At 40.2% G+C, this 22210-nt stretch overlaps 1 protein-coding gene across 1 annotated transcript in view; it reads right to left on the bottom strand.

Moving 5' to 3' along the window:
* Positions 1 to 17446: 17446 nt before the first annotated feature.
* Positions 17447 to 22210, bottom strand: part of ANO4 (anoctamin 4) — a 459674-nt gene continuing 454910 nt past the window's right edge. Inside the window, exons 28-29 of the mRNA XM_059937385.1 lie at positions 19197 to 19302; positions 17447 to 17638 (exon numbers count right to left, since the gene is read on the bottom strand). Of these exons, the coding sequence (XP_059793368.1) occupies positions 17447 to 17638; positions 19197 to 19302 (298 nt within the window). The remainder of the gene's footprint in view (positions 17639 to 19196; positions 19303 to 22210) is intronic.

Genomic DNA, 22210 nt, shown 5'->3' with positions numbered 1-22210 from the left:
TCTTACTGTGGTTTTGATTTGCAGTTTCCTGATAGCTAATGATGTTGAGAATCTTTTTATGCTTATTGGCCATTTCTACATCATCTTTGGAGACATGTCTGTTGAGATCCTTTGCCCATTTTCAGTGGCTTATTTGTCTTTTTATTATTGAATTGTAAGACTTATTTGTATATTCAAGATACAAGTTTCTTATCAGATATATAATTTACAAACGTTTTCCTCCACTCCATGGGTTGGAGAGTTTTCTAAGTCTCTGAGTTATAAAGTGACGAGATCTAAACAGATCTCAAGTTTCAAAGTAGAGAACATAAAGCCTCCTATTCACACACTTAAGATAGAGTAGGAAGCATGATGTTTCAGTAAGTAAGACAAAGTACAGTGCAATTTAAAATAGGGCTAGTTGTGGCGGTAGATGGAGAAACAAAAGGAGACAGGTGAAGCAGGTGGAGAGATTAGAGATAGGAGAAAGATAAATACATAGACTTATTTCTCTGCTGAGGCCATGCATGGGTGGAAGCCAGGATACCCAGGCAAAGGCAAGACTGCAAAAAATGATAGGAGAGTCAAGGTATACCTTGGTTTACACGCTGTTGGAGATGTAAGAGGCTGGCTCAAGGAGGCCATCTACAGGGGAAGTGATCAAGCAGAGAAAAACATATTCAGAAAATTTAACCAATGATCTTAGCCATGCCTTTGAAGGAGCATTTGATTGCCTCCTTGGCTCTTCTTCACATTCAAATAATCAGGTGTTTGATGTTTATAGCTCAGAAAAGGGATGCTTCCACAAATACCAGAGAAAAAAAGAGATTTCTTCTTGGCTTTTGAGTGTCAAAAGTCTAGCCTCTTAGGTTGACAAGGATAAAATATCTTGGGAGGTAAGAGCTAAATTCTCAAATGCCTGGAGTAGAAATGGATTTCTGATGCTAGGAGGGTTTAGAGGAAGCCAGGAGTGTTAATATATTAATGAGTCTCTGAGGAAGGGTCTGTGTCCCACTTTATGTGGTGAGCCTTGGGATGGCGGCAGCAAACCACCATAGGTTTGTGGGATTTGAGAGAAACGGCAAAACCTGTGCCCCATCTCCTGCTTAGAGCTGAGAGCCACAAGACCCCAGTAAATACACAGCTGAATGGTGTATCTGGGCAGGCATATGACCTTGGGGTGTTAGACTTTACCATGGTTTATAAGCACAGAACAGAAATTACTGCATGAAATGTCTAGGTGACTAGGATTTTAGCCTCACAATTTCGTACAACCTAGTGTAGTGTAAGAGCAGTATGGAGGTGAAGAAGGAAACCAATAGGGGAATTAGGCTCAAACAGGCTGAGACCGGCTGAGATTGACAACTATTTTATGGTTTCCGAACAGAAGATGAATATTAAAAGCTTAGACAATTACAAAAAAAAAACCTAGGCAGATGGGGGAGTGAGGATGGGAAGAAGTATTATTCCCTTTTATAGCAAGTAGTCAATACTGTAGCTAAAAATTGATTTCTATCTCTTAATGCTTTTCACGATCTCGCTTCTTAAACTTAGTCATCTTTGTTTACTGCTGTATTCTTAGCGTCTAGAACAGAGCCTGGCCCAATAAATACTGTCGAATGAACGAATCTATAAAATTACTGCTTCTAAGAGTTTTCATCCACTTGTTTGTTTGTTTTTAAATGAGAGTCACAGGCTTGATTCCCTGAGAAGCAGAGTCTGACACGGAGTTTGGTATGCTTAATGTTTATTAAGGGGCGCCTTTAGGATCCACACCTGTGGAAGAAAGGTGAGAGACCTGTGGAAGGAAGACGAGAGACGCAGGTTTGGGCAGAGGTGGAAGTTGAGTTGTAGTGCCAATCCAAGGACGGTCTCCCCACAGAGACTCTGAAGTGCGGGGAGTTAACTTCAGAGTTAACCCCATTGGGCCAAGGTAGTCAGGCTTTCATATCCCGGCGTCAACCAGTCGTTGATGTGGGTAGGCAAGGAAGGGGCGTGGTCTTGGACCACGTGATCCTCTGCAATAAGGCCTTCCCGGAGAGCTGAGCGGTGAAAGCTGTCTGCCGTAGCCCTCCCAACGGCAGGGGCTAGCAGTCCTTCACTGAAGGTGGATCTCAGCAGTGTACTACGGTGTCCACTTCACAAGGTAACTGCATTTTAGAGACGTTCAATCATTTGTCCAAGGTCAGACACCTTGGATCTGAAGTTAGTTTTGTCTGACGCCAAAGCCCATGACCTTGATATTTTGCTCTATTGAACGTGTTGATGTAAGCTCACTCCTAAACTGGTGAGGGTGGGGCTTGGAGTTACGAGGGCTTGTTCTCAGGCTTCTGAGATACAAAGTGCAAGTCAAAGTGGCAGACCTCTGTGTGGCCCTGACCCACTCCTTTAAGCAACGCCCAGAGCTCTGCTCAGCAAGGAAACTGCAGTGACAGTACTTTGTATTAAATGATATGATTAACTGATAACTGATAACTATTACAGTTTGAAATTGCTACCCACCGACCTTTCCACCAGGGTAATAGTCTTTAAAATATTATACAGTCAGATAAAACTGAACAATTCAGCTTGCATTGTAGAGTGTATTCAAATTATGGCAAAATATTGAGTAGATCGGTGGTTTTCAATGTGTGGTTCCCAGCCAACAGTATCAACACCACCTGGGTACTTGTAGCAATTGAAATTCTTGGGCCTACCTCCTTAGAACTCCTGAATCAGAAACGGTAGTGGTCGGGTTCAGGTGATTCTAATACAAGCTAGAGTTTAGTTTGAGAAATACTGGAGTAGATAGTGATAATTAGTAGGAAAAAGAAACTGGATTTGCAATTAGCAAATAAACTGTATATAAGTATTTCCTTTAAAAATGGTTTGAATATTTCCTCTATTTGTTCACTGGATTTGCTTTGCATATTGGACCCCAGCCCTTCTAAATGATCACAAATTCCTAATTAGTGAGGTCTGAATTAATGAAAGTTAAAGATTACTTCCTTGAGGGCTAAGGTCTAGGCAAACTGAGTGCAGCTGTGCATAGCGTCCCACTGATAACACCTTTAGTCTTTACCCCTCCCTACTAGGATATTAATGGGCTCCAAATTGAATACTTCAAGTATTTAAAACCACTCATGCCATAGAAACATTATTCAGCAAGCTTCCTTAATTTTTTTGTTGAAAATATTATAAAATTGGTGTCTAAAACCAGATAGTCAATGGACTATCTGGGGAAATTTCTCAGTATCCCTGTTGGGAAAACAATAGCTAGACTTAAGTGGGTTTTAACCTCTTCACTAAGATAGAGGATTGTATGAACTGAGGTTTTACACTTGGCTCTTTCATGTTGAAATTTATTTACAGGAAAATGAATTAACACTGATTGCATCCTATAAGCACTAAATACTTGACGCTCTGTTAGGCACTGGGGAAAGTGAAGGTGGGGTTCTTGATTTCTATCACTTACAAGCTCTCTGGGGATATAGACAGATATGCATGCACCAGTGGAGGAATAACACACGGGGAAAGAGTCTGAGTGAGTGGGGCAGGTTGTGTGATAGGAGACTTCTGGGGAGAGGGGAGCCCAGTGGACAGGACTAGCTGGGAGACACACTTGCTGAAAAGTCTGAGCTAGACCTTAAAACTAGAGATGATCTGACTAGGCAAAGGAGAGAGGAAAAATGTTTTGTTTGTTTGTTTTCAATTTATTTATTTATTTATTTATTTTTGGCTGTGTTGGGTCTTCGTTTCTGTGCAAGGGCTTTCTCTAGTTGCGGCAAGCGGGGGCCACTCTTCATCGCGGTGCGCGGGCCTCTCACTATCGCGGCCTCTCTTGTTGCGGAGCACAGGCTCCAGACGCGCAGGCTCAGTAGTTGTGGCTCACGGGCCTCGTTGCTCCGCGGCATGTGGGATCTTCCCAGACCAGGGTTCGAACCCGTGTCCCCTGCATTGGCAGGCAGATTCTCAACCACTGCGCCACCAGGGAAGCCCAGGAAAAATGTTTTTCCAGGAAGTGTGGTGCATGGAGGGAGGTATAAGTAAAGCTTGGGAAGGAGTGAAGGAACCTGCTCTTCTGGGGAATGTGAGGAGATCCTGGCTAGCATGGAGGTTGGTACTGAGGTGAAGAAACATTATGTAAGTAGAGTGGCCGATTTGAAGGACTAGGATGCAGAGTTAGGACTTTTACCAGAACTTCCCTTTGAATCCAGGAGGGTCTGCTGCCTGCCAGGGGCATTTGCTGTATTCTTAATCTGCCTCTAGTGTACATTAGACTATACTTACAGTAATGCAATGAATCATCAAAGGAAGGATAAATGGGTTGCAATTTCCTCTATTTAAGACCCCCTGGAAAGCATATTTATAGAAAATTTACATAGAAAGTTATTTCTAGAGAGATTTCCGTTTTAAAAAATCAGCTAAAATAAAATTTTGCCAGTTCCACGATTATCCCCCCTGCCAACTATTTGGATAACTTTATATCCACACAGGTGAGGTTTTAATGAAGATTATAGTGTTGAAGTAGGATATTTCTAATATTTTAGTCTTATGAAGACTCATAAGATTAGGTATATTAAAAAATCCTCAAATGACGGCCTACTCATGACACCTGATAATTAACTTATTCACCATCAACACTGGGAAACAGAGTTCATCAGAAACATATGCTCATTTTTTGCTGGCTATGTTGTTTGTTTTTGCATGCATTCGTTCAATAAACACTTGATTTCTTTCTTTTTATTTTCCCAGTTTTACTGAGATATAATTGACATACTGTGCTGTATAAGTTTTAAGATGTACAGCATAATGATTTGACTCACATAAATTGTGACATGATTACCATAAGTTTAGTTAACATCCATCATCTCATATAAATACAAAAAAGAAAAAGAAAAACAAGTTTTTTCCTTGTGAGAACTCTTAGGATCTTAATACTTTCAAATATACCATGCAGCAGTGTTAGCTATAGTCATCATGTTGTGCATTATATCCCTATACTTATTTATCTTTTCTTGAGATATAATTGACATATAACATTATATTGGTTTCAGGCATACCACATAATAATTTGATATTTCTATATAGTATGTGTATATTACTAAGTGATAACCACAGTGTCTAGTTAAGATCCAATATCACAAATAGTTATAAAATTTCTTTTGTGTGATGAGAACTTTTAAGATCTATTCTCTTAGCAAATATACAATAAAGTATTACTAAGTGTAATCACCATGCTGTACATCATATGCCCATGACTTATTTATCTTATAACTGGAAGTTTGTAACTTTTGACTACCTTCTCCCATATCACCCATTCCCTGACCCTGCCTCTAGCTACCACCAGTTTGTTTTCTGTATATGTATCCTGAGCACCTCACAATTGGCTGCCTCTGTGTTAGTCCCTGGGATGAGTGAGTCTGAGCATGTGAGCCTTCTAAGAGCCATTTATCAGTTTGCTCTGCTCTCAGGGATGTGAGTCCTATTGGTTTTCACAGCTAGCTATTTTGGGGGCTCATCTCTCAGGTGTAGGTCTTAAAAGTTGTGGTGCCTGATGTGGGGTTCAAACCCTTTCCTCCTCAGGGAGAAGGTCCAGGTTTTGAATTCTGATTGTAGATTGTCACACTGGGGGTGGGGTTTAGGGTGAGTTTGTGTCTCAGCCTCTTCTACCCACTTTGTGGGTTTTTTATCTTTTTCCCAATGTGTTGCTCACCTAGTTTAAGGGTTTTTCTGTTTTTTTGTTTTTGTTTTTTTTTTTCAGAGGAAGTTGTTCCATATTTAGCTGTAGACTCAGTGTGTCTGTGGGAGGAGGTGAGCTCAGGATCTTCCTACCTTGCCATCTTGAACCGGCCATATTTTTTTTTTGATTACTATAACTTTATAATATAGCTTGAAATCAGGAAATGTGTTGCCCCCCTCTTTGTTCTTTTTTTCTCAGGATTTCTTTGGCTATTCAGGGTCTTTTGTGGTTCCATATAAATGTTAAGATAGTTTTTTCTACTTCTGTAAAAAAAAAAAAATGCCATTGAAATCTTAACAGGGATTGCATTAAATCTATAAATGGCTTAGGTAGTATGAACATTTTAACAATATTAAATTTTCCAATCTATGAACAAGGGATATTTCTCCATTTATTTGTGTCTTCTTTGATTTCTTTCATCAATGTCTTGTAGTTTTAAGGGTAGAGATTTTTCACTTCCTCAGTTAAATTTATTTTTAAGTATCTTATTTTTGTTGCCTCTGTGAGATTGTTTTCTTTATTTCTTTTTCAGATAATTTGTGTTAGTGTATAGAAAAGCTTCTGATTTTGTATGTTAATTTTGTGTCCTGAAACTTTACTGAATTAATTGATTAGATATAACAGTTTTTTTGTGGAGTCTTCAGGATTTTCTATATATAAAATCATGTCATCTGTAAATAGAGACCATTTTACTTCTTCATTTCCAATTCTTATGGCTTTTATTTATTTACTTATTTTTTTGCCTAATTGCTCTGGCTAGGACTTCCAGTACTATGTTGAATAGGAGTGGTGATAGTGGGCACCCATGTCTTTTCCTGATCCTAGAGGAAAAGCTTTTAACCTTTCATCATTAAGTATGTTGTTAACTGTGGCTTTGTCATATATGGCCTTTACTATGTTGAGGAACATTCCTTCTCTACCTAATTTGTTAAGAATTTTTATTATGAATGGATGTTGAATTTTGTCAAATGCTTTCTCTGCCACTATTAAGATGATCATATATTTTTTCTTTCTATTAATGTGATGTATCCCATTTATTGATTTGTGTATGTTGAACCATTTTTGCATTCCAAGGATAAATCCCACTTGATCATGGTGAATGATCCTTTTTATGTGCTGCTGAATTTGATTTGCTACTATTTTATTGAGGATTTTTGCATCTATATTCATCAGGGACATTGCCCTGTAGTTTTATTTTCTTGTAGTGTCCTATTCTGGCTTTGATATCAGGCCCATGTTGGCTTCATAAAATGAGTGTTCCCTCCTCTCTGGTTTTTTGGAAGTTTTAAAATAAGGATTGGCATTCATTCTTCTTTCAATGTTTGTTAAAACTCACCAGTGAGGCCTTCTGGTCCTGGAATTTTTGTCATCAGGAGATTTTTGATTACTGATTCAATGTCTTTACTAGTAATTGGTCTGTTCAGATTTGCTGTTTCTTCCTGATTCAGTCTTGGTAGGTTGTATGTTTCTAGGAATTTTTCCATTTTTTCTCGGTTGTCTAATTTGGTGTATAGTCGTTCATAGTAGTCTCTTATGATCCTTTGTATTTCTGTAGTATCAGTTGTAATGTGTCCTTTTTCATTTATAATTTTGTTGATTTGTTTCCTATTTTTTCTTTGGTTAGTCTAGCTAAAGTTTTCTCAATTTTGTTTACCTTTTCAAAGAACCAACTCTTAATTCATTACTCTTTTGTATTGTTTTCCTGTTCTATATTTTATTTATTGCTGTTCTAATCTTTATTTCCTTCTGTCAGTTTTGGGCTCAGTTTGATCTCTTTCTAGTTCCTTTAGGTATAGAGTTAGGTTGTTTGAGATCTTTCTTGTTTATTAATGTAGACATTTATTGTTGTGAGCGTTCCTCTTAGAACTGCTTTTGCTGCATCCCATAAATTTTGGTAGGTTGTGTTTCCATTTTTGTTTCAAGAGATTTTATTATTTCACCTTTAATTTCTTCTTTGATCCATTGGTTGTTCAGGAGTGTTAATTTCCATGTATTTGTGAATTTTTCAGTTTCATCTTGTTACTGATTTCTAGTTTTATCCCTGTGATCACAGAAGATACTTGGTATGATTTCGATCTCCTTGAACTTGCTAAGATTTATTTTGTGACCTAACGTATGGTTTATCCTAGAAAATGTTCCATGTGCACTTGAGAAGAATGGGTGTTCTGCTGTTGTCAGACAGAATGCTCTGTGTATGCCTGTTAGGTTCATTTTATGTCTAATTTTGTCCAAACCTGTTTCTTTATTGATTCCCTATCTGGATGATCTGTCTTGTTGAGAGTGGGGTATTAAAGTCCCCAGCTATTATTATATTGCTGTGTATTTCTCTTTTCAGCTCTGTTAGTTTTTGGGTTACATTTTTAGGTGCTCTGATATTGGGTATGTATTTACAATTATATCTTCTTGATGGGTTGACCCCTTTATCATTATGTACTGACCTTTGCCTCTTTTTAGCATTTTTAATTTAAAATGTATTTTGTCTGATAGAGCTACCCCTGCCTTTTTTTTTTTTTTTTTTTTTTTAACTACAATTTGCTGAAATCTTTTCCCACCCCTTCACTCTCAGTTGATGGGTGTCTTTAAGGCTAAATGAGTCTCATATTGTTGGATCTTGTTTCTTTTCTTTTCTTTTTTTTTTTTTTTTGTATCTTGTTTCTTTATCTGTTTAACCATTCTGTGTCTTTTGATTGATTGGAGAATTTAATCCATTTACATTTAAAGTAAATATTGATAGTTAAGGACTTGTTATTGCCATTTTATTAATTATTTTCTGGTGGTTTTGTAGATCCACTGTTTCTTCTTACTGCTATCTTTTTTTCTATTTTGATGTCTTTTGCTATCAGTATGCTTTATTTCTTTATCATGGTGTGTGTGTGTCTGTGTGACTACTATAGGCTCTTCCCTTGTGGTTATCATGAGATTTGCATATAAAACCTTAAAATTTTAACACCCTATTTTAAACTGATAACGATTTAACTTTGCTAGTATTCCTAAACTTTATACTTTTACTTCCTGCCTCACATTGATGTTACAGTTTACATACTTTTTATATTGTGTATCCAATAACAGATTATTGTAGTTGTGGTTATTTTCTACTACATTTGTTTTTTAATTTTTAAACTAGAGTTGTAAATAAGTTATGCACCACCATTACTATATTATAGAATCTTTCTTTGACACTATATTTAACATTACCACTCAGTTTTATGCTACCTTCTTGTGTTTTTATAATGTTAATTAGCATCCTTTTACCTCCACATAAAGAACTCCCTTTAGCATTTCTTGTAAGGCAGGTCTAGTGTTAATGAGCTCCCTCAGCTTTTGTTTGGGAAGGTCTTTATCCATTTCTGAAGGACAGCTCTGCCAGGTATAGAATTCTTGGTTGACAGTTCTTTCTTTCAATGTTTTGAATATATCATCCCATTCTCTCCTGGTCTGCAAAGCTTCTGTGGAGAGATCTGCTGATAGTCTTATGAAGGTTCTTTTGTATGTAGCTCCACTCTTTTTTCTCACTGCTTTCAAAATTCTTTTTGTCTTTCACTTTGACAACTTAATTATAATGTGTCATGGTGTAGCCCTTCTTGGGTTCACCTCTGTGGGGACTTTTGGGCCTCATGAATCTGGGCATCCATTTCTTTCCTCAGGTTGGGGAGTTTTTAGCCATTATTGCTTTAAATATTCTTTGTCTCTTTCTCTTCTTCTGGAATTGCCATAATGCCACTATTGTTTCTTTTAATTGTGTCCTATAAGTCACATATTCTTTCTTCACTCTTGTTTCTATTTGCTCCCCTGACTGGATCATTTCATATGTCCTGTCTTCTAGGTCACCGATTCCTTCTTCTGCATGGTGAAGTCTGTTTTTGAATCTCTCTTTAGAATTATTCAGTTCAGTCATTGTAATTTTTAGCTCTAGGATTTGTTTTTTTTATGGTTTCTGTTCTTTGTTGAACTTCTTGTTTTGTTTAACATTGTTTTCCTGATTGTTTACTTGTCTGCTGTGTGTTCTTATAGTTCACTAAATTTGTTTAGGAGGATCATTTTGAATTCTTTGACAATTCATAGATCTCCATTTCTTTAGGTTCAATTATTGGACCTTTATTTGTGTCCTTTGGCGGTGTCATGTTTATGTTTACCTGATTTTTTGATCCTTGATTCCTTACATTGACATCTGTGCATTTTAGTAAACGGTCTCCAATTCCAGACTTTATAGGTTCTCTTTGACACAGACAGTTCTGCACCATTTGGCTCAGTTTGGGTTTCTGGACATGTTTGCTGGTAATAACTTTGGGCAGGTGGGGCTTGCTATCAGGGTTTATCTTCAGGTGAGCCCACTGCCCAAACTGGGGTCTGGGGTGGGTACTGCTGGCTGAAAGCAGTTGGATAAGAATTCTGGCTCTGTTCCCTACTTAGGTGAGGTTGTAGAATGGACTCCATGGTTACCCGAGTTCCCTGGTCAGGCTTACTAGATAGTGGGAACTGGGTACTATACTCAGCAGTAGGCAGAACTATGAATTAGCTTCTCTGCCTTGGTATGTCAGCAGGACATGCTGCAGGGCCTGCACAACTCATTGTTTGGGGATCTGAATCAGGCAAGAGTGTGCACTGATTTCTATGGCCAGATGAGGTCACTGGTTTTGCTCTGCAGACAGAAAAGCCACGGGTTGTGTTCTCTGTTCAAATACCACTGTAAGCAAAGGTGTTGGATGGGCTGCACAGTTTCCAGTGTGCTCTGGTTGGGCAAGCTGAATGCTGTATTCAACAAAGGGCAGGCAACTGTTAGTTTCCCTGCCCAGATAGAGCAGGAGAATTGTCTCCAAGGGTGGCAAGGCTCTTTGTTTGTGGTCTTGATGCAAGTCAACCCATGCCCCAGGGGGCCAAACAGGGCTGCTGGCTTTGCTTTGCAGTCAATCATCTCTGCCTGCCATACTCTCTGAGTGTTGCTGAGCTATGTAGCTTCCAGGTGTTTTGGCCAGGCTTTCTGGTCAGGTGGGCCAGGAGCTACAGTCAGCAGTGGATAAAGTGATGATTTAACTCCTCTGCCTGGGTGAAATGGGAAGGCCAGCTCCAAGCATGCTCTCAGGTGTTCTGGATCAGGTTTTCTGGTCAGGAGCGGCCAGGAGCTACACTCAGTAGTGGGTAGGTCTATGAATTAGTTTCCCTCCCCGGACAGAGCCCTGGACACCTCCAGGCCTGGCAAGGCTCGCTGTTTGTGGTCTTGACTCAATCTGATCCACTCTTTCCAAGTGCCCTGGCCCTGTGGTGACAGACTTTGCGATTATCAGCTCAGCTTGCCATTCTGTGCTGAAGCATTCCTGAGCTATGTAGTTTCCAGGCTTTCTGGTCAGGGGGTGCTGGGAGCTGCACTCAGCAGTGGGCTGGGCTATGACTCAGCTCCCCTGCCTGGGTAGGGCAGACCAGGCTCCAGGGCTAGCAAGGCTCTTCATTTGAGGACCTGAATCAGGCAGACCTGCACCCCACTGAGTTCCCTAGTCATGGCTCTGCAGGTGAGCAAAGCCTCTGACTGGGACTGCTGGGTGGGCCCTGCAGGTAGGAAGTTGGCCTATCAAGATCCAAGTGCTGGTTGTTGCAAGCCCCTACCTGCTTCTTTTTTTTTTTTTTTTTTTTGCATTCGATCTTTATTTTTTAATTAATTAATTTATTATTTATTTTTGGCTGTGTTGGGTCTTTGTTGTTGTGCGCGGGCTTTCTTTAGTTGCGACGAGCGGGGGCTACTCTTCCATTGTGGTGCACAGGCTTCTCATTGCGGTGGCTTCTCTTCTTGAGGAGCACGGGCTGTAGGCGAGCGGGCTCAGTAGTTGTGGCACGTGGGCTCAGTAGTTGTGGCTTGCGGGCTCTAGAGCGCAGGCTCAGTAGTTGTGGCGCATGGGCTTAGTTGCTCCGCAGCATGTGGGATCTTCCCAGACCAGGGCTCGAACCTGTGTTCGCTGCATTGGCAGGCGGATTCTTAACCTCTGCGCCACCAGGGAAGTCCCCTGCTTCTTTACCATAATCAGATTCTCAGTGGTCAAGCCCCATAGATTTCCCCCAATTCCTGTGGGGTGAGACGAGAGTGGGAGCTTCCAAGAAGTGACCCACAACACAGTGGGGGCTAGATATCCACCCTGGGTCTCATTTCGCAATAAAGGAACCCTAGCCTCAGGGGAGGACCTCTCAATGTGATGTTGTGCTGGCCTGGGGGAGGGGCAATGTGGTCAGCATGTAGCCATTCTTCTTACCTTCTAATATCACCTGTTTTGGTCTCCGTGGTGTGGGGGAGGTGCTTCAGCCTCACCCCTATGTTCTAGGATTTTTTTTTTTAATTTTTATTTTATATTGGAGTATAGTTGATTAACAGTGTTAGTTTCAGGTATACAGCAAAGTGATTCAGTTATACATATATATGTATCTATTCTTTTTCAAATTCTTTTCCCATTTAGGTTATTACAGAATACTGAGCAGAGTTCCCTGCTGCTATATAGTAGGTCCTTGTTGGCTATCTATTTTAAATACAGCAGTGTGTACATGTCAGTACCAAACTCCCAATCTATCCCTTCCCACCACCCTTCCCACCTGGTAACCATTAGTTCTCTAAATCTGTGAGTCTGTTTCTGTTTGTAAATAAGTTCATTTGTATCATGAGGTATTTGTCTTTCTCTGTCTGACTTACTTCACTTAGTATGATAATCTCCAGGTCCGTCCATGGCATTATTTCATTCTTTTTAATGGCTGAGTAATATTCCATTGTGTATATGTACCACATCTTCTTTATCCATTCCTCTGTTGATGGACATTTAGATTGCTTCCATGTCTTGGCTATTGTAAACAGCCCTGCAATGAACATTGGGGTGCATGTATCCTTTCAAACCATGTTTTTCTCTGGATATATGCCCAGGAGTGGGATTGCTGGATCACATGGTAGCTCTATTTTTAGTTTTTTAAGGAACCTCCATACTGTTGTCTGTCTTGGTCTCTGTGGTGCGGGGGAGGTGCTTCAGCCTCACCGCCATGTTCTGGGATTTTCTTAGTGGTGTCTTATCCATGATTAGTTGTTAGTTTTCTTCTTGGAACAGGGAGGGAAGTCAGAAACTACCTATGTCACTATTTTGGTGATGTCACTCCCAACACTTGATTTCTTACAAAGTCCCTCAGAAATTACCCTTTACAACCTTCTTTGCCTTTCTCTTCTACAAACCTAAACACATCTTAAGATATCCACTATGTGTTCCTTGTACCAAAAACAGGGAAGATGAATGAATGTATTCACTGTGCTGGTAGAAAGAAATGAAGGGAGGGAGAGATGATGGGAGGAAAGAGAAGAATTATATGCTAGAAATGTATCAGGGATTGTGATTGCCAGAGACACTTGCAATAGCAAAGGCAGAATTCCATGGGCAAAAAATATTTCTGGCCAGAGTCTTAGGTTCAGTCTATACTCAGACCAGGTAGAAACTGATACTTAACAAATGTTTACTTCCTTATCCTGACCAGTGCGTTGGGTGGTCCTCTACCTAGTTCTGAATGTTCATGGCCCATTGCAAACCCAAGGAGGGTTTACATTCCTTCCCCTGCCTCTGCCACTCTTCCTGCTCCAAGGAGTAGGAGAGAAGCTATGGATGTATTAAATCCAAAGATCTATTGGTTCATGATGCTTAGAGGTAGAGCTTCAGGCATAACAAGCAAAAGTCACAATACTGGGTCAGTAGAGCAATTTGTCTGTTTGGAGCATCTCTTTGTATTTCATCTTTTGAGACTTTCCTTGGAAATTCCTTTCCCCAGGGCTGATGTGAAATATTTCACAGACTTCTTAGCCATGATTGAAAAGAAAACTCTGCCAATGGCCTCTTGTCTTCAGTTCCCATAAAATACATCTCCTTAGTTTAGGCTCTGCTAGGGTTAGTACAGTTGACCTTTGAATAGTGCAGAGGTTATGGGTGCCAATCTCCGTGCAGTCAGAAATCTGCATGTAACTTTACACTTGGCTGTCCATATCCATGGTTCATGGATTCAACCAATCATAGGTCCTGTAGTACTGTATTACGTATTTATTGAAAAAAAAATGTTTATAAATGGACCCTCACAGTTTAAACCTGTGATGTTCAAGGGTTAACTGCATTTCACTCCTAGGAACAGCAGGTCAGAAGGAGTACTAGAAAGATGAAACTACGAAATGGCTGAAGTTCTAGCCTGCCCAAAGCCACTCTGACCAACTGTTCCCATCTAAGGAGACATTTAAGGTTCTTAGGAATCCATCAGCTCAGGAATCCACAGCCAAAATGAGACAGTGTTGATGGATGCGGTAATAGGAGCATTCCCATTTCCCTGACTGGCATAGGCAAGCTGATAACATAATTCAAAGTCAGGTTCTGCAATCTCTGGAAGAAGAGTAATTACAACAACAGGCGTTGCTTAGAAGTAAACTCCCCCACCAGCCCCCCTTCCCCCATCCAGACAGACAGTCCCTTTGCTAGGATTAGCAGAGCATACTAGCAGGCAGGGTAATCAAAAGCATCATATGCATCATTGGTTATATTTCACATTTCCTCAACAAAGTGCATCAGTGGCATTTTCCAAACTCTTCCGAGTGATTTCTAATTAGTTGGCTTGTTACCCTCTCTAAGAAGGTAGAATGGAAGCAATATGGAAAAGGTAGGTTAGGAAGAAAAATGTAGTCTCTCTGAAGGATGAAGTGATTTCTCAGGAGTGTTTGGGAGTGACAGACTTTCTTTAAAGACCCCACTCTATGATTCCTCATAGTCTGTGAGAAGAAACTACAACAGAATTTCAGAAGACCCGGCTAAAAATATTCCATGTGCATAAATTTATTTTAAATTTTATTGCATCACATTATACAAGCATTAAACATGGCCTCATGTTGATGACTATTTAAATGTGAAAATTCATCATTCATGTCAGTACCTTTTGGCTATTTACAAGTAAGGAAGTTCTATGTACTTTTATATATCTCTGTATTTGTATGTACATATGTAAGAATACATGACTATACATATGTACACACAGAAATACATCTATGGCCATACACATAGCTATAGATATGTCATATATAATCTCCTCAGAAAGATCTGAAATTAAAAAAAAGAAAGAAAAAGTTGTAAACAGGGTCTTGTTTGTGTTGTTTGGTGACACGGAATTAGGACCATATGACATTCTAGGAATGTGTGTCCAGGTGTCCAAATACCCTTTTCAGCCCAGTGTCTGTAAAATTCACGTGGGATAGAATGCAAAAAAGGTAGCAAACAGGCTGAAAAACAGGCCCAGTATACAAGTTCCCCTTGGTTTTAAAAACTTGAGACTGTAACAGCCCATGATGTGCATGCTTGCTTGGTCAAGAATGGTCTAAGGATACATAGCATTTGTGTGCTGGGCTGCAACGTGATTTCACAGCAGCGTGGTTTCCCAGGCAGTCCTTTAAGGGCGCTGACCCCCCTGCCGCTGCCGACCTCGGCGACATGCACTGCGGTTGCGTTTTAGTCATTCACTTGAATGTGCTTTTGCACAGCTGGGAGAAGTAAACAGAATTCAGGTCCTTGGCCTGCAAATGAACTGTTACCTGGGAGAAAAAAAAAAAAAAGGTATTAAAATCCGAAGTACGCATGATGGCTTAAAGGACGTTATGTACAATGGTCTGTACTTAGTGTGAATCAAAGGCATTCGAAGAATCTGTAACCCTGAACCAAGTCAGGTATGGTATAGACATTACTGTGCCTGCTTTACAGATGAACAGACTGAGTCAGAAAGGCAGTCTGAAGGAAGGTGACTTCCTGCCAACTGTTGGGAAAATAATAGAGACAGACAAGACTATGCTTTCAAGCAAAATGCACAGATGTCCTCTTTGGGGAGAAAGCAACCCATCATGATGAGGCTAGAAGGAACTGTCAAGTGCAAAGGGCCCTGCAGCCCAGCACAGCCCCGAGGTGAGGACAGTCCAGAGCGGCACGCTGGTCTCTGGGCGCTGGAGCAGCTCTCTTCACTAATAATGTGTGCCTCCTACGCCAACTCAAGCCGTCTGGGTAGTCAGCCTTTCTCCTCTGAAAGCTGACCAGAGCCAGAGAAAAGGCGGTCAGAATGGGTGCAGGGGGCCAGGAGCTTGGAGCAAATGATAGAATCCCAGAAGGTTAAAGCCAGATAGGCTCTTAAAGTATTGTTTAGTCCAACTCCTTTTCTCTTGAAGATGTGGACACCGAATCCATGGGAATGCCCCACCCCAGGTCATATAGATAGAGAACAGACAGCCAGATCTAGAATCCGCTGGACTACAATGCAACGCTTAGCAACAGTGCAAATCCGATATAGTATTGGATAGCATTTTGTTTTGTAATTGTCTCACACTCATAACCTTATTTGAGCTGCAAATTAGTTCTACCCAATAAGCAGGCTCAGAAAAATTAAGTAATTTTCCTGAACTCATATAGCCAAATGGCAGACCTGGAAAATGGCAAAATTACTAAGTAGCAAAACACTTCTTGCCTTTAGTGAAGCCAAGGCCTACTTTGGAATTGAGGGCAGAACCAATTCAACATCTGTATACTATTATATTATCCCTGTGGCCTGGGGTCTAGGTGATATCCTCCAAGTCCACCCTCATACCCAACTCACGATAACCTCCTGGACTCTTAATGCAGATCCGGGTTGATAAAACTTCACTAATTTAACAACAAACATCTCTGCAGATATCTGCTATATCGTAACCTATATGAAAAGTGAAAAACATACTTTTTTTTCCTGTATATCTCAATTTTCTTTTGGAGGCCAAATTTTGGAAAACGTTTCAATGTTAGTCTCCAAACAAGTGGAGAGAGAGGAATGAAGGCAAGGAAGGCAAAAGAAATGCTGGAATACTAGAGTATAAAAACTGAGGGCTCATCTTATCACTGAAGAAACTGAGGCACAGAGAAGTTAAGTGACTTGTCTAAGGACACACAGAGAGTAATTGCCTTGCCAGAGAGAAGGTTTCAGAAGAACTTTCTGATATGTGGGAACATCATGGAAGTTTCTTACAGTGTTTTTAAGCATAATGCACCCAGCCTTTATTAATTAAATGTGCATTTAATGGGCGCCATGTACTTACCGCTTTGCTAACCAGCTGGAAGAATAAATTACAATCCCTAGAGACTTTCCTAAAGATGCTTACAATTGTGCTGGGGAAGCCTAATAACTATTTGAATATCACAAATTAACAACACATATCAATATCTGTCAGTACATGTGGTACTGATGCAGTAACCAGAGACGTTTATAAGGAGTAAGTCTCAGTGGGCTGATGAGTCTGAGGAAACCTTCTTAGCGGGTGTGGCCTGACATGGATCAGCCTGGGAGGAAACAATAAATGGGTGATGGAGGGAAGGCCATCTTGGGTGAGATGAAAAAGTGACTTTAATATCCCCATGGTAACATGCCCCTTCTTTCTGATGAAAGAGAATAGCCAGGCTAGAGTGGAAGGGGGAGGAGGGTTTATTTCAGGGGACACCTAGGCCAACTCATGAAGACCTTGGCTGCCAGGCCAGAGTGTGACACGGAGACAGAGAAGAGTTGCACGAGTTGTGTGCAAAGGGAAGATTAAGTTAAATTTGCAATTTTAGTAAGAAACAAGCTGGTTTTGAAAGCTTCTAAAGGATTTATTTGCATCCCTATCAGGAGAACAATGGCAAGCTTTGATTCAGGGAGTTGAAAGCGCCCCTCCCAGCCAAGGAGAGGTTTCAGACCATGAAGCACTTCTCACCGACCTGGTCACGGCCACTCATTGTGGTGTGCTTTTCCATTTTTCTTCCTCTCTTTTCGTTCCTTCTGAAGACGCTCCAGTTCTGCTTCATACATCATCTCCTGAATCAAGTACTTCTCTCTTCTCATTCGATCCCTTAGATCTTTTGGGAGGTCTGGGATCAGATATGAAATGAGGTGTTTTATACAAAACACGAGGTGCTAAAAACACAGGGGAGAATACAACAGAGTCAGGTCTATTGTGCAGCCTTAGCGGAAGGAGCTCTGGGAGCTGGTCAAGAACAGGGATGTGGAGCCTCTGGTGTGTCTGGAAAGTGGAATAAGGCCAGGGGAGGTGTGTGACAGGAAATAGAGTCACAGGGATAGGTGAGGACTGAACTTGGTGTAATGGCACCATACAGGAAATGAGAAGAGGACTCAGGAAAGAAGGCGGAGAAGCAATGGCCAGAAAATGCAAAGGAGAGCCAGAAGAATATACTGTGGAATCAGAAAGCCCAGGTTTGAATTCCAGCTCTACTTTTACCACTTAAGAGCTGTCTGTTTACCTGAGGATAAGTCACTCTGAGCCTCAATTCCCTCATCCACAAAATGGGTGTTATTATGAAAATTTTAAGAAAATATTTTAAAATGCTTCACAGATTGTGAAATACTTTATTGCAGTGGTCTGGAACCAAACCCACAATATCTCCGAGGTATGCCTGAATAGGAAACTTCTAGTCTGAGCCAAGAGGCAGCCTTCACTTGCATTAATCTGGCTTTAATATAAATATGTAACAAGAGAGATGAAAGTTCCATTTATGGGTAGAGTTATGGGAATGCAAACTATTTTTAGTAGCAATTTTCTTAAAGACTAAAAATAGATGGTGTATTTTTATTGACACATAATACAGGCAATTACTAGGTAGATTATACTTTATAAGTAATGTCATGATGATGCATAACCAGAGGCTACCACTTGTAACACTCAGTTCAGTGTTTTCCAAACATTGTCCTTAAACATCAGAAGCATCTTGGAGGGCTGCGAAAAGCAAATTGCAGACATAATGTATCAGAATCTCTGGGAGTGGGGATGGAAAAACTGCAATTTTCCTGAATTTTAAGAACAGCAGCCCTAGAATATTAAACTTAGGACCAGGGGGACTTCCCTGGTGGTCCAGTGGTAAAGAATCCACCTTCCAATGCAGGGGACGCGGGTTCGATCCCTGGTTGGGGAACTAAGATCCCACATGCCGTGGGGCAACTAATCCTGCACGCCACAACTACTGAGCTCGCACACCTCAACTAGAGAGCCCCCATGCCACAAACTACAGAGCTCATGTGCTCTGGAGCCCGTGTTCCAGAACTAGAGAGAAGCCCGTGCACAGCAACGAAGAGCCCACACACCGCAACAAAAGATCCTGCATGCCTCAACAAAGATCCTGCGTGCCTCAACAAAGATCCTGCGTGCCACAACTAAGACCAGACGCAGCCATAAAAATAAAATAAATAAATAAATTTAAAAAAATAAATACTAAAAAAATAAATTTAGGACCAATGATTCCTGACTTATTCTTTAACAGTCAACCCTGGACTTTCAAATATTTCTTAGAAAATTCAAATACTTTAAGGAGGAGAAAAAGAAAGAGATTACATAGTATTACTTATCCTGCTTCTGGACGTAAATAATCATATTGAAAGTTCTCATAACTTCAATTCATTCATTACTTCTAGTTACTTCATTATGTCAAAGGAAATAAAGGAGTTGGTTGAGAAAACTTACCTCGAACACAATGATAAAAGCCAGTCGGGCTGCTAAGACATGCCAGAACTGCAGTGTGTAGCCGTAGGGCACCAGTGAATGAGGAGGGTCACGGTAGTCTCGGTATCTATAAACACACAGGAGACTGTTATATTCCAAATTATGATTTTCCTGACTCCCAGATCTCTTCCATCCCACTATGTAGTCCTCATTCACAGGAGAAAAGTATACAAAGTTTCTGTATACTAGACATCTGTTGCTTTGCTTGTCCAGCATCTCTTCTGGTAAAAGAATCTCTCTTCTTCTCTGGAGAATCATCTTTGTGGGCTGGGCAGGGTTCTTCCCCACCCTGACCCCAGCTCAGAAGATGAGCCAGACCTGATCAGTAAGACTCATCACCAGATCTTCTGCTAGAATGATTACTTAGTGAATTATCACGAAGCCCACAGAAGGTAAAAGCCTGGAGCTTCTGGTGGGCATCACAAACTGTGTGAAGTGAGCCTGCTTGAGAATGCAGTCAATAGAACAAAAACAGAGCCAGCAGAAAGGTGGTCTCTTGCTGACACTGCTGGAGACTTGGGATCTAGTCATTACTAACGTTAATATCACCCCTCCAACCTGCTGGTTACCTGAACCAATGAATTTCTTTTTAAGTCAGTTTATACTGGATTTCTGCCACTTGCCACTAGAGTCCTTCCTAAAATATGCTCCAACTGTAACTTCTGAGTAAGCATCAACTTCCACAAATGTCTGTTATCTACTAGGTGCCAAGCACTATCCTAGGAACTTAGATCCATGTGACTCCATTTTATCCTTACCATATCATTACTATTCTCAAGTGGAAAAACTGAGAAGTGACTCTCAACTTCATATAGTTTTCATGTGTTTTGAATGTTCTTTTCATTCGCTCCAGAAATGTGAGAAGATATGGAAATATTGGTTATTACAACAGTTCTGCTGTGTAGACATACTAAATTTCCCTTGTCCAAATAAAAACTATGATTGTCCAGGTACCTAACCTTAAGGTCATCACTAATTTGCATATGAGGATACAGGATAATTTCTATGCAGGGCATCCTTGAAAATATCAAGGACTACAAAAATATGAGCTGTGACCATTATCATCATCAATATCATCATCTTAATTATTATTAGTGTCTATGGAATATAATAGTAATGTATCATGATTATTTTGCCAGTAACGTGATATTTATGATGAGTACTTGGTGCTGAAATTAAGAATGAATCTGTTTTTCTTTGTCTGACTTACTTCACTAAGCATAATACCCTTCAGGTCCATCCATGTTGTTGCAAATGGCAAAATTTAATTCTTTTTTATGGCTGAGTAATATTCCATTGCGTGTGTGTATACACACATATATCTAATTATATATCACATTTCCTTTATCCATCTGTTGATGGACACTTAGGTTGCTTCTATACTTTGGCTATTGTAAATAATGCTGCTATGAACATTGGGATGCATATATCTTTTCTAATTAGTGTTTTCATTTTCTTCGGATATATACCCATATGCTTAGTGAAGTAAGTCAGACAAAGGCAAATACTGTATGTCTTCGCTTACATGTGGAATCTAAAAAATAAAACAAATAAATGAATGTAACAAAATAGACTCATAGATACACAGAACAAACTAGTGGTTACCAGTGGGGAGAAGACTGGGGGGAGGGCCAAGATGGGGGAGGGCCAAGATAGGGGAGGGGATTAAGAGGTACAAACTACTAGGTATAAAATAAATAATATACAAAGATGTAACATACTGCACAGGGAATATTACCAATATTTTATAATAACTTTAATTAGAGTATAATCTATGAAGATATCAAATCACTATGTTGTACACCTGAAACTAATACAAAACTGTAAATCAACCATACGTAAAAAAGTGAATGTTAGTGCCTTCAAACTGTTGGTTCTCCCTATGATGATAAGGATTACATAATCATTGAAAACACTCATTCTAATATATTGTTACATAATCTGCTCCTGTCATAGGTCCAGTAAACAATGCCTGAAATTTTAGGAAGAATAATTTTATTCAGGACTAAAAGTTTGCATAGACTATTCTAACCTTCTTTTACTTTTTGCAGAGCACAGGTAGTCAAGAACCAGGAATTGTGTTTTCCAATTAAGATAACAAATGTAATTCCTTTATTTGTCTTTAGCTACCCATATTTCAAATATAGTCCAAGTAAGTATTGTAGAAGAAAAAGAGCAGTATGCTTTTTATTATACACATGGTTAATTATCAGACAAAAGTATATATAAAAGGAGGGAACCTGAATTGCTTCAAGAGTCACCATCATTGGGGCTTCCCTGGTGGCGGAGTGGTTAAGAATCCGCCTGCCAATGCAGGGGACATGGGTTCAAGCCCTGGTCCGGGAAGATCCCACATGCTGCGGAGCAACTAAGCCCATGCGCCACAACTACTGAGCCTGTGCTCTGGAGCTGGTGAGCCACAACTACTGAAGCCCACGCACCTAGAGCCCGTGCTGTGCAACAAGAGAAGCCACCACAGTGAGAAGCCCGTGCACTGCAACGAAGAGTAGCCCCCACTCGACCCAGCTAGAGAAAGCCCACGTGCAGCAATGAAGACCCAACACAGCCAAAAATAAAAACAAATAAATAAATTAATTTTTTTTTTAAAAAGAGTCACCGTCATTGACTCCTTAAACTTTCTACACAATAGTGTTCATTAGAGAAGGAAGTTCTTTTCAGGACCTACTGGTCCCTTTCCTATTTATGCTCTTCTCTGCTCTTGTCTTTTGCCCTTTGTTTTGCCTGCTCCATCTCCTAGCTTCTCAGATCTTGTTTGGCTTTTAATTTGAAGAATTTTGACAAATCTCTTCCTCCTCAGATACCTTCTAAATTCACTGGGTGGAAAATCATAGTTTTTCCTTGATCTTGCAGACCATTTTCCTTGACCATTTCCAAAAAGTACAATTCAGATGTCATTCTTAAAATTCATGCTGTGGGGCTTCCCTGGTGGCGCAGTGGTTGAGAATCTGCCTGCT

Source organism: Balaenoptera ricei, chromosome 10 (assembly GCF_028023285.1).
Source record: "Balaenoptera ricei isolate mBalRic1 chromosome 10, mBalRic1.hap2, whole genome shotgun sequence".
Classification (NCBI taxonomy): domain Eukaryota; kingdom Metazoa; phylum Chordata; class Mammalia; order Artiodactyla; family Balaenopteridae; genus Balaenoptera; species Balaenoptera ricei.
This window is presented reverse-complemented; position numbering and strand designations above follow the sequence as displayed.